The sequence below is a fragment of the Myotis lucifugus genome, unplaced genomic scaffold (assembly GCF_000147115.1).
Source record: "Myotis lucifugus unplaced genomic scaffold, Myoluc2.0 scaffold_2720, whole genome shotgun sequence".
NCBI lineage: Eukaryota > Metazoa > Chordata > Mammalia > Chiroptera > Vespertilionidae > Myotis > Myotis lucifugus.
In genome coordinates, this window is record NW_005873768.1 from 9,248 (window position 1) to 21,635 (window position 12,388).

The following is a 12,388-nucleotide window of genomic DNA, read 5'->3' on the forward strand; positions in this document are numbered from 1 at the left end:
AGCCTTGCTTTCCACCACCAGGGCTGGTGCTAGACCTCAGGATCCTGTGTAGAACCGTGTCTGACATCGAGTAGGCATGCAATTATAGTTGGGATTTTTCTTAGCACGATTATTGGGAAAGCAAAAAAGGAATAGGAAACCCCTGTGGCAGGGCTGTCGGTGCCCACCCACTGCCCTCACACTAACCGCTTCCACGCACTGGCCCCACCTCCGGTGCCACCACCAGCATTGCTTTGCCTGAGAACTTTCTCTGATCACAGGACCCTGCTTTGCTCAGCTTGGCTTGCCCATGTGTGGGTGCAGCCTTCCGCTGGTAACTACAGGGGGTCACTCCCTGGGTGCGATGATTCTGACATGTGTGTTCTGCACAGGCTCCCAGAGTTCCCCTGGGAGGCGTGAGCTTCAGGTGATCACCGTGGTAACTGTTTGCCTTCCCTTTCCCTGTCACACTTCACTTTCCTACCCGTGTATACCGGGATCCCCTCCTGGATAATTGCAGTAAAGGTTCAATCCTCATCCAACTCCTATGGGGTCAATTCTAAGCCCTTGGCATGTCCTGCCTGGTACCTTGGGTCGTGTGGTATCACTTGACCTCAGGAGAGGCTAGCGACTAAGATCAATTTCATGGGCAGTCAGCCATGCCTACTCGATGGACCCCCAATAAAACCTCTGAGCACCAAGGCTCATGTGAACGTCCCTGGTTGGCAGCTCTCGTGCGTGTTGCCACGCACCATGGCTGGAGAAGTGAGCTCCGGCACATGGCTCCGCCAGGATAGAACAGCTGGGAGCTGCTGCCTGCCGGCCCTGGGCTCTGCCTATGCACTTCTTCCCTTTGCTGATCCGAGTCTGTGTCCTCTGGCTGTAATAAACCGTAACCATGAGTATAACAGCTTTTCTGAGTTCTGTGGGTCCTTCCAGCAAATTAATGAATCTGACAGTGGTCTCAGGGACCCCCGAACTGCCACTTGTCTAGGGGCTGCTTCTGTGGGAAGACGAAGTATGACATCCCCACTTCATACCACAAATGCCTTCCCAAAAATGTGTGTAGAAATGGAAGACATGCTGTAGCTTCATCAGGGGAGCTTGAAACCTAAAGTAACTACGAGAGACCCTTTCACCCAGTAAGAATGAATGATTACATCTGAATTTAACTTTTGGCACATCCGGATTTGCACATATACTTCTGAACCTGTGCCTGTTGAGGATAGAACAATAAAGGCTGGAGAAGCGAGCACCAGGATAGGACAGCTGGGAGCTGCTGCCAATCGTTGGTTGCCTGTTGCAATGGGGAGGCATTATCGGCATGAATTATTAAAATGCGCTGTCTGACTCCATTTGCCTGGTCACTTCAGGCTCCTTTGTCCCACCTTATTTCTGAGGAGATGTTAGTAATACCTTCTGCTGCTGGAGGGGTTAAAAGGCCCCCAGCACACCTCTCCTCCTTCCCTCCCCATCCCCAGCAGCACCCAGGCCCACCGCACCCCCGGGCCCGGATCATGCTGCTTCCTCACCCTGCATGTCAGTGACCAGGAGGCAGCCACTCGTTTTCTGGTACACCCAGTGCTGGAAGGTGCAGCACTTCTGACCCGCCTCGGAGTCTCTCCTCAGGAAGTTGATTTCCTTCCCATCCCTGATGGAATACTTCACAAATTCTCCAATCAGCTCCTCCTCCACTGTTGCATATGGGATGTTGTTCTCAGGCCGATGGATGAGAAAAATAGGAATGATCCTGGAAAGGATGAGAACATGGGCACACAGAATAAATGCCTGGGTTCCACGAGATTTAGATTAACTACCCCCCCCCCAATGATTATTCAATGAGTAAAAGGGTGAGTTTCTGTTTGTTATTTGCCCCTAGAGTTGGTCAGAAACTCCTCTTGGGATGGAGTTTAATTACTCAGGTAGAAATGAATGTCTCACTATAGCCATATCTCAATGGCCCCATTGATCATAGGACTAGAATCCATCTATCCATCCATCGTATATCCAGTTTTCCATCCTTCCTCTGACCTTCCTTCCTCCCTTCCTTCCTCCCTTCCTTCCTCCTTTCCTTCCTCCTTTCCTTCCTTTCTTCTTTCTGTCCTTCCTTCCTTCCGTCCTTCCAGTCCACACATCAACAAATACTCATTCAGTGGCTTCTAGGTGTCAGATACTCCGAGACTCTATTCCAGAAAACAGCGGCAAAGAAAACAGGCTCTGCTCTCATGGATCTTACATTTAAATGGAGGAGACAGTAAGTAAATGCATGTTGCTATGTGCTAGAAGAAAAAACAAAGCAGTGGAGGTGAGCTAGGAGATCCAGGGGTGGGGGAAGAGCTGCTATTTTATTTAGGGAGGTCAGAGAAGGCCTTGCTAATAAAGGACATGTGAGCAGAGATCTGCAGGAAGTGGGGGTGGAGGGGCATGAGGATATCCATGGAAAGAACCTTCCAGGTAGAAGGAACAACAAATGGAAAAGGCTCTGGGGTGGGAGCATTCCTGATGTGTTCAAAGAATAGTGAGGAGCCAGTGTGGCTGCAGTGCAGTGAACAGGGAGGGAGGCTGTGGTAGATGAGTGAGGACCCCTTGCGGGGTCTGGTTGGCCATTTAAAAAACTCTGCTCTTTGTACCATTGAAGAGTTTTGGGCAGAGGAGTGACATGATCCTATGTTACAGGGATCACTCTGCCACTCTGTGTGAAATGGACTGTGTAAGGACAAGGGCAGAAACAGGGAAACCAGAGAGGAGGCTGTGCAGGAGTGATGACAGCTGGGATTGGAAAGAGATCAGATCCTGAATTCATCTTCCAGCACTAGTCCTTCTACTGTCACTCCATCCTGGATGATTATTTCATACCAGCTCCTCTCACCTCTAACCGCCTACACCTTCTCCTCCGCCCCCGCCCCCAATCTCACTCTCAGCTGATGGCCTTACTTCCTGTTCCATTGTGAAACCTCAATCAATAAGAACAGAACATCTGAAGTTGCCACCCCACATATTCCCATTTCCCAAGGTCTGCACCCATATCCTCTGCTGCCCCGCCCCTCTTAGGCATGAGCCCTCTTGCTCCTGCGTGAAGCATCTCTCCCTCTGGTGCCTAGATCCCAACCTCTCTCAAATGCTCAAGGATATTGTTCGACAGCATCACTCTCAATGGCATAGCAACATGCTGCAGAATCTCTACAGAGCATGTAGGCCCCACGGTCTACAACTACTGACTCAGAGCTTACATCAAAGCTCAAATCCATTTTGGATGCACTGTCTCCAGTCCCTCCCCCTCCATGTCTCTTGAACCCACTCAAAGAGGCTTTCCCACTGAAGAAGCTTCAGTCATGGGCCCCAGGAGCACCATGTTGCTGAGTCTAATGGTCACTTACTTGCCCTCATCTTACTTGCTCTCAGTGGCACTTGACTCACTTCTTTTTGAAACACCTTCCCATGCCTTCCAGAAACTCACTTCATCTTGGTTTCCTCCTGCTTCCCCAGCTACTTCTTGTCTGTCTCCTTTGCCGGTTCCTCATTTCTTCCTAACCTTGAAATTCCAGCACGCCCCAACGTAACTCTCCTCTCTTACCCATTACTTACTGCAGAAGAAACTATGTGGACAGTGGGGTTGACAAGCCGTTGCCTATGGGCCAAATCCAGTCCACAAGCTAAGAATGAGTTTTACAGATGAACATTCCCCATCAATTTGGTCATAGGAAACACTAACTCTGAACCCCAATTAAGCAAAATTTTACTTAAAAAGAGAATTCCATTCTTCTCACTAGTAAACCTAAATATCAAAAATTACATTTAATTGTTATTATATTTTAAAATTCATCGACAAGGATTTGTTACATAAGTATCTACATAACATCCTATCTGCCCCTTTACAGGAAAAGTTTGCTAATCCCTGGTCTCAAGTTTTATCTTCTGTTTGTTAGTTACTATCCTCTTACTCTTGATTTACTCTCTCTGCCCCAAAGCCAAGAACATGTTTTCGTTTCCCCATCCTAAACAACCATCGCCACTTTCCTTTGTAGGGACTTTGCCCTCCATATACTATCACCATTCACATGTTCACAAATTCTCCCATGGTAAGGAAGGAAAGGGGGCTTGGATATTGAAACGTCCCAATCCATCTTCAGAGCAGTGGATACCAAAATTTGCTTGGGTGAACAAATAGTCAGTCGGTGAGTGGATAAAAGCAATCAGTTTAATTTATCTCTGTAGGATTCCAGGAAGTGGGTATTATGTTCCTATAATCCTGATCACCCAATTCACTCTTTCTGGACCCAGCACCATATTTTATTTTCTTCATGGGACTAGTCATTTTGTAATATTCTTATGGTCTCTTATATTTGTTTATTGTTTAGACAATATAATATTCATGAGAGTACATATCCTTTCTTTTCTACTTAACATGATAGATACATGTATTGGATTCATTCATCTCTCCATCCATCCATCCACACATACATTTATTTAAAGAATATTTATCAAGTATCTTCTGGAAGCCTCTGGTGACCCAATGAAGAACAGGATCACAGCCATGGGTGCCCTCACAGCTTACAGATAGCGACCAATTGAAATGCTTGTCCTCCTGGTCTTCTCATCCTCTGTCCCTTCTGGTCCCCCCGCCCAAGTCCCCAACAAGTCAGAGGTGGAAATTCAAGAGAGGAAACACTTACTCTGGCACTTCTCCAAAGCCTTCCAGAGGCTGTGCTTCCGCAGCGTAGATCTTGGCATAGTGTCTGGCAGTATTTTGGACATAGCATTCCTATATCACCCAAACACATGGAAAATCCAAGCGATTAGAGGAAATTCAGACAGTTGCTTGGTAAAGCTAATCAGATTTCCTAATGTAGTCAGGCCAATGGATTCCCAAACCCACCCCCTGGTTGGGGGCACAGAAGCAACAATGATTGCAACCTAGAGCTGGCAGAGGAGCTCTGAGACCTGAAGGAATGATCCAGGTGAAGGTCACGTGGTCTCTGGGGCCAGGTGTCCCTGAGTTATCCTATATAATAAAAGCCTAACATGCAAATCAACCAAACAGTGGAGTGACTGGCGGAACGACCGGTCGCTATGATACACACTGACCACCAGGGGGCAGACGCTCAACGCAGGAGCTGCCCCCAGCCCACAGGCCCCATGCCAGCCAAGACAGGTGCGAGTCCCCCGATTGCCCCACTGGTCACCCCACAGAGGGAGGCAACTGGCGGCGGTGGTAGGGGGCAGGGCCAGCGAGTGGGTGGCACCAAGCTGGCTAAGGTGGGTGCCAGCAGGGGCCCCCTGATTGCCCTGCTGGTTGCCCCATAAATTGGCCCTGATCTCCAGCCAGGCCTAGGGACCCTACCCATGCATGAATTTCATGCACTGGGCCTCTAGTAAAACTTATAAACTGCAAGGCTGAAGTCCATCCTTGAACTAAGAGGACTGGCCCCTTGGAAGGATGTCAGATAAACCTTGGGTCTTGCTGTTTGGTTTCCCATGAGCTCCCCCATCTGAAGTTCCTCTTCAAAGGTATAATTGGAGTTGTAAAAAGTGAACACCTTGACAAGATTGTTGGCGTAGGAAAAGCATATTGGATTCTGCTTTGCACTCCGAATGGCATTTCTGAGTGGGAGTCTGGGTGCTGGGGCATTTTCCGTAACGGGGTGAGATGACCGCTAAGTTGGAAGGAATGCTCAGTGAAAGAAAAGAAGAAAGAAGGGTGGGTTTGGAGAATTAAATACTATTGGCAAAATCCTATCCCCACAGAAGAGGGGCTGCCCTTCATGAGCACCAAGTCCCACATGACAGAGCCACATCTGAGAGAATCATGGATGGTTAGTGCTTGACAGCACCCAAAACATTGATCTAAGTCTAATCTAATCATTTTGAAGGTTAAACTTTTTAAAGGGCTTCTAGTTTGTAGATGTGCTAGACCCAGCACTACCAGAGGCTTGGCCAGTTGGTGTCAAGAGTGAAATACATGGACCAAAGTGGGAGGGGGAGGCAAGGAGAGAAACTAACAGGAGCTCTGTGACTCTCAAGCATGGAGAGGAGGAGACTCAGCTAGAGACTCGGGTCGCTCTCCCTTCATAGCTTATGGGCTGACATTAAACCAAACTTAGGAAGGCAGGAAACAGGACAACCGACTTTGCCCTATCCTTCTAAATATATCCCACCTCCATCTAAAACAAAACATTAGGAACAACTCCTAATTTTAGCTGTCTTTGGGGATCCTGGTGTCCAGTATAGCATAGGACCCCCATTTCCATATCATCTTGTGTCCAAGTAGATTCAAGTCCTTAGGGAACTCATGGGGCTTCCCAGGAAATGACCTCAGCCCAGGTCAGAAATGGGAAGGGGCCTTCAAACATAGGCTGAGTCCCATCTGGCACGAGGCCAAGAAATACTCCTGGAATGAGACATGATTCCCAGCAGTCAGCCTTGATCCAGCAGTTCCCTGACACCACAGCCCAAGGGAGCAAAACACCCTCTTGGAGGCTCCCATCAATTCTGAGTCTGATTATTAGGGGTCCCTCTCACACCTAAGTGACACCATTAGGGCAGGTGGACCCACCTGGGCAGCGAGGTTGTAGTTCCTCTGGACGAGCTCATCGTTGTTTTTGGTCCCATAGGCAACGGCATTGTGCACCTTGAGCACGCAGGCGTGGCCGGGCTGGAAGACGGGCATGAGGCCCTGCATCACTTTGCTGCGGAAGGCTTTTCGGTGGACACCTTCTCCGAAGTGCAGCTCCTCTGTGGCGATCTGACCTCGCAGGCGGTCCCCAAAGTAGCTGTCCTGGAGGAAGTCTTCTCTGAAGATAAGTTGGCTGAATTCAATCTCTTCGCATCCTAAAACGTAGCTCAAATTTAGTCATCCACTACATCCTCCTCAGTGCCCATCTCCCCATCTCAGCTGTGAGCTATGCCTCTGTTGGGAGTTAAGTGCGGTTCCCCTTCTAGGTTCTATTGGTCACACTTGTCATTGTCCCTATGTGGTGTACAAGACGACGCTCCATCCAATTGAGCTACACAGGCCAGGACATCCCAGCTTAGTTTTCTTAGTTTATTAATTAGTTTATTGCTCTAATTAATAAACTTGTAAAATGTTATTTGTTCTTTCTATAGAGAATTAAATTAGTGACATGTTTATTGAGAGATATCCCTCCAAATAAAAATAATGTGACAGTCATTCAAAGTGTCTTCATCAGAAAGTGCAAGGAGAGGGAGAGGACAAGTATGGCTCACAGCCCGATGAGTCACTGAAACTGGAACCGACAGTCTCAGGGAGAAGCTGGTGAAGGTGATGTCATTGGGGTCTAAACCAAAACCTGTGGTTGGAATCAAAGGGCTACAACAGGTGCGCTATTTCCACCAGGTGGCCAGCAGCTCATCCCCATTGGGGTCCATTCCTGGCTGGTACAGACCTTGAGAAATGAGTTTCTGCAAACCTAAAATATTGAGATCATAGCAAGTATCTAGTGTGTAACAGCCAACCAATGTTGAGAAGCTGATGAAACAGCTTTCTTCTAAAGGTCATTCTGTTTTCCAAAAGGTCAGAAGGAAGGGCATTCTCTTGTGAATTTTGACTCTTGGAGAGCTAGGAGCTGAAGCAGGGGAAGAATTTAAAATTATACCACAAGTACAGTACATAGTAAAGACGGGTAGTTAGCATTTGAGTGGGTTTTCGAAGAGTTTGTATCTAAGTTTGCTGTTTTGGATAAATATCACAATATTTTCTAGAGCATTTTGAAGTCAAGATCCCAGCCCCTTGCCTTTTACGTACTGAATATCACTGTATCTTGATTGTCTTTACTGTCTTGTTTTCACAAAGATTTCAGGTATTTGCTTTATAAATCAGCACATGAGGCAAATCTTTAAGATGTAAAATCAATTGAATGATCAGAGTTTCATTCCTATTTCTCCTAAGTGTGACCAAGGGTCCTACATTGTGCCAAGAGCCGTGTAACATGGGGTGAGGGGGACTGAGAGGTGTGCTCAACCTGCTCCCTGAGAGCTGACTATGGGCTCCACGTTCTCGTGATGTCACACTGTTAGCTCAAAATTGGCCATGGTGAGAGTATTTACACGACAGAAATTGGAAAACTATATATTTTAGGTTCCCCTGCCCCTGCTCCTGACAAAGCATGTTGTTAACAATTTACCAGCACACTACTGGGCTGGGGGTGGGCACGTGTGTGGGAATGGGTAATATTCCCTAAAAGGAATTAGGGAAAATTACAACAAGCATGGACTCCACCAAACTGTACTCAGTGGGTAGCCCAGGGGCAGTGTGAGTGTTCAGGAGAGCTGCTGGGCTGTGGCTACACCAGGTGTGCACAAGTGCAAAGGAGAGCCCGACCACCCATCTTTCATTCTCATTATGATGCAAATGAATGGAGTTTTCTCCTAGACACCTGGCTCCCTTTGAATCTGCTCAGCTAGTCAAAGTGAAACTAAATTAAAGCAACAAAACGTGTGACCTAGTGCCAGAGGCTGAACAACCCCGTGCAGATGGCTGACCTCTAGTCTGATGCTTAAGGGAAAAGTCTAACCCCAAACTCCCCCTCCACATGTTCCCAGCAACCACCCCCTACAATCTGATCTCTTGTCATAAATGATACACTTCTGGATATTTGTAACCCAGAGAACTTATCATTGGCCTTACACCAGGTTGAAATGGCTCATGGATTTTCATTCATTTTCTCAGTCATTCCTGAGTTCTCTGTTGCGTGGTTAGAAGGGTCCATAGGAATATGCCTCTACCATTGACTCCAGGAGCTACTTCATGCTTTATGGTAGGCCCGCTACCCTGACATCCCACTCAGATCAGCTTACCTGTAATGTTCTGGTGACTGGAAAGTTGTTTGAGAACTGGAAGAAGATACAGAACAGAATGCCTTCAGTACAAATGAACACTCTTAACTGGTAGATGCTAGCGGTTCTCATTTATTTGAACCTGAAAAGCTGAGGTTTACCTTCAGTGGTGAGGTTAAATTCAGCTGTCACTTTTCCATAACTGTTCTTGATGCAGCAGTAATAGAGGCCCTGGTCCTTCTGACTGGCTTGGACGATGGTCAAGGACACAATGGAGTTGTCTCCTGCACTGAAGTGGGGCACATTAACATTGGCACCTGTCATCACTCTGAGGTTGCATTTTCTGATACACTTAATGCAATAGGAACTAATGTTTCTCAGGCCTAATGTTTTCAGCCTATGAGCTGGCTGAAGGACAAGATCGTGATATGCCATTTAAATCATTTATTCACCTGTAGGGGATGATCAGTACAACTTTGGTTTAACTCTTTGACTCCCATATGCAATACTAATGCACAGAAACATATGGGGGGTGGGCTATTATTAATAAAGCAAAGAACTAGAATTCTGAATGCTGGGAGCTCATCAGAACTTCAGATCAGAATTCACCTCAGTTATGTTACTAATCCATATGACTTGTGCTCGAAGGAAACCTGAAAACTTTAAACCCAAATATAAACCCCGATAAAATAAGGGAGAAGAAAAACTCGTGAAGATGGTGAGGAGGAAGATAATAGCTAATGTGTATTGAGCACTTGGTATGTACCAGGTATTGTGCTAATCACTTAAAGGTCTATTTCATGTCATCTTCAGAACAGTCTAATGTTGGCTGGTGGACGGGCAGTTGGATGGATGGCTGGATGGCTGGATGGAAGGAAGGTATTCACTAGGGAAGACGCTATTTGAAAGAGCTCTCAGCCATGAGTCACTTATAAACAGCAAAGATCCCTCAAGCGCAGCTACTTTTCTGCAACTGCGTGGATTGTCTTTTCCGTTTGCTTCACCTTCTTCACTTTGTTTGACCTTTGTCAGGTTAATGGGAATTTGTGAAACAGACAACAGCAAAATTCACAAACATACAGAAGACAGCTCTTAAATCTTCAGATCACAGAGCCTTAGACTAGGAGATAATTTGATGTGGTTCCCTAAATGTAATGATTCTAAAAACTAGAATTTAAAATTTTAATTAAAAAATTTAAATTACACTTTTAAATGTAATGAAAGGTTTCATGATTTCCTAAGGCCATGGAACTCAATGGTGGAAGAGCCAGGCCAAGAACCCACCACCGTTTTCCCTGTCTAGACACCTGTCTTCCATTACTTACATCTCTTGGATACTTTAGGTGTGGATTTTTTACTCCAATTTCCCTTTTTACTTCCTATAATGTATTATTTCATCATATTATTATTGTATTTTAGAACTATGTTGTGATATAAGCAGCAACTATGAAAAGGATCCAAGAGCAAATACCGCACCTTCTCTGCACTTGGGCAATTGACTTTGAATCTTTTGTCCACCAGATGGTAGAATCTTCATGAATTTCTGCAAACTGGCAGCTTAATCTTACATCTCCAGAGTGGTCAGGAAACATCTCGGCTTGGATCTTTCTCAGTAATACTGGAGCTAGAAATGAGAGATCGGCAGGTCAGCATTCTTATAACAGTTGCAAAGAGCTCTACAGTGGGCAAAAGACTTTCTCATCTCATCTCACTTAATTCTTACAACAATATCCAGAGACAAGGATAATAGGTATGACCCTCAATTTGTGGATGAGAAAACAGTGTCTGAGAGGAGATGTGGCTTGCCTAAACACTAAGAAAAGGAATAAATCAACCTAATTACTTTTCACTACTTAATGGTTCTTGAGTCAGGTCTGTAATGCACAGATGTGAAATATAACTTGAAAGGCATTTTTTTCAAACTCGCTCTAGCTATTAGAGCCTTCCTGGAGAAATGCAAATTTAAACAACTGTATGTTCCAGGGGACCCTTGGTCAAAGTGCCCATCATAAGCAGAAAGCCTCCTTCCGGGGGGAGGAGTAGGGAGAGGAGGATTTCAGATACCTAGTCTATAGGACCTGGTTCAAATAAAGATGCTTACTGGATTGTCCACGTTAAAATCAGATCTGGGGATTAGGGAGTAAAATAAAATCTGGATCATCCCAATAATTGTGGTTAAGCCCTCAGATGTCAACTCAATAATAGCTATTTGCTGGAAAGTAACGCATTCATCTTTCCTCTAATTACCGTTGTCTTTGCTGAAGATTTCTGTTATGTCTGATGTGAATGAAATAGAAGCAATAAGGAAATGATTCCCAGAGTTGAGACCTTTGAATATCACCTTTAAAAATCAGGAATGAGATCTCAAGCCGGGGAAATGTGTAATTACTCAGGGCAGCCACTGGGAGGCAGCATAACCATTAGATTAAAGAAGACAAGTATAGCTGACCCAGCCAGGTGGTGGCAATCCTTTGGTAAGCAGTAGGGTTGCTGGAAATGTGGTGTCTGTTGGTTGGAGACCAAGTTCCACAACTCCGCAGCTTTGTGATGTAAAATACATAATCCACAGCCAAGATGAAAGTCATCAATACTGGTCCTGTTTGCTCTGTTCCCACAAATTCTACTGCTGTGTAATAGTCCTTGCGTTAAGGTTGCCTTCCATCTCTCCTTGATGCCAACAGAGACTCGGATAACAGACACGGGGGGCATAGCTACAGGCTGTTTCATATTTACAGGCTGTGCTGGGTGTTCAGGCACACAGTCTCAAACTCTTGGTCCAGAGTCCTGACCAAGCCCATCTCATCTGGGACACATTTCCTCAAGGGCCCTTCCAACATCATGGCAGTTTTCACAGGTGATCTGTGGAGACCTAAAGGTTCCTAAGTTGCCAACCCCTCCACCACCTGCTGTAAATTCTGAACGCAGAGAAAATTGGGGGGCAGAGGAAAGGGCATAAAATGAGCAGTGGGATTACATGAGGGTCTGGAGAGATGCAAAGCTGGCTTGGACAAGAGGCCTCAGGGCTTGGAAAGGAGCCCTGTCTGTGTGGAAGCAGCTAAGAGGAGCCCTGGGAGAGTAGTTGTCCAAAGGAAAAAGGTTACTCAGTTTGTTTAATTTCTTTCAGAATCATCCGAGTCATCCCCACCCCCAAGTCTACCTCACCAGGTCAGGGAGGGAGAGCACCACCCCTCCCCAAGTGCTGTACTTCATCTTTGCCGCCCTTTGAGCTCGGGAGGCTTGTGGCAGCTGAGAGAGATCAAAGTCCCCAACAGCATGTGGTTACTAGAATGTCCTTTTCCCTGTGGGTAACTTCAATAACCTGGACAAGCATTCCAAATAGATTGTTTCCGTCTGGGGTAAACCCACTTTAGAGATCTTTGAAAACATTGCTTCATTCTCTTAAAATGTGCTTAAAAACACATATACTAGCAACCTGGATGGATCCCTCCAAACTCTTCAGAAGGTAGTTTTATATTTAATTCTCTCTGAAACAGGGCCGAGGGCCCATGAATCTGGATGGAGAACGACAAGCACCGCCTAGAAGTCTGAGGACTCGGCAGGGAAAGAGGGGAACCCCTCCCCTGAGCTGAGGGGGCCATAGGGCTCTGCTTCCGTC

General features: G+C 46.2%; 1 protein-coding gene across 1 annotated transcript in view; it reads right to left on the minus strand.

Annotated features, from left to right (window-relative positions):
* The window catches only part of LOC111824593 (alpha-protein kinase 2-like), a gene marked incomplete at its 3' end in the record, with an annotated part of 13,031 nt that extends 2,639 nt beyond the window's left edge, over window positions 1-10,392 (minus strand). The window contains exons 1-6 of the mRNA XM_023749084.1: window positions 10,249-10,392; window positions 8,934-9,061; window positions 8,794-8,829; window positions 6,533-6,807; window positions 4,653-4,741; window positions 1,512-1,729 (exon numbers count right to left, since the gene is read on the minus strand). Of these exons, the coding sequence (XP_023604852.1) occupies window positions 1,512-1,729; window positions 4,653-4,741; window positions 6,533-6,807; window positions 8,794-8,829; window positions 8,934-9,061; window positions 10,249-10,364 (862 nt within the window). The remainder of the gene's footprint in view (window positions 1-1,511; window positions 1,730-4,652; window positions 4,742-6,532; window positions 6,808-8,793; window positions 8,830-8,933; window positions 9,062-10,248) is intronic.
* Window positions 10,393-12,388: the final 1,996 nt, after the last annotated feature.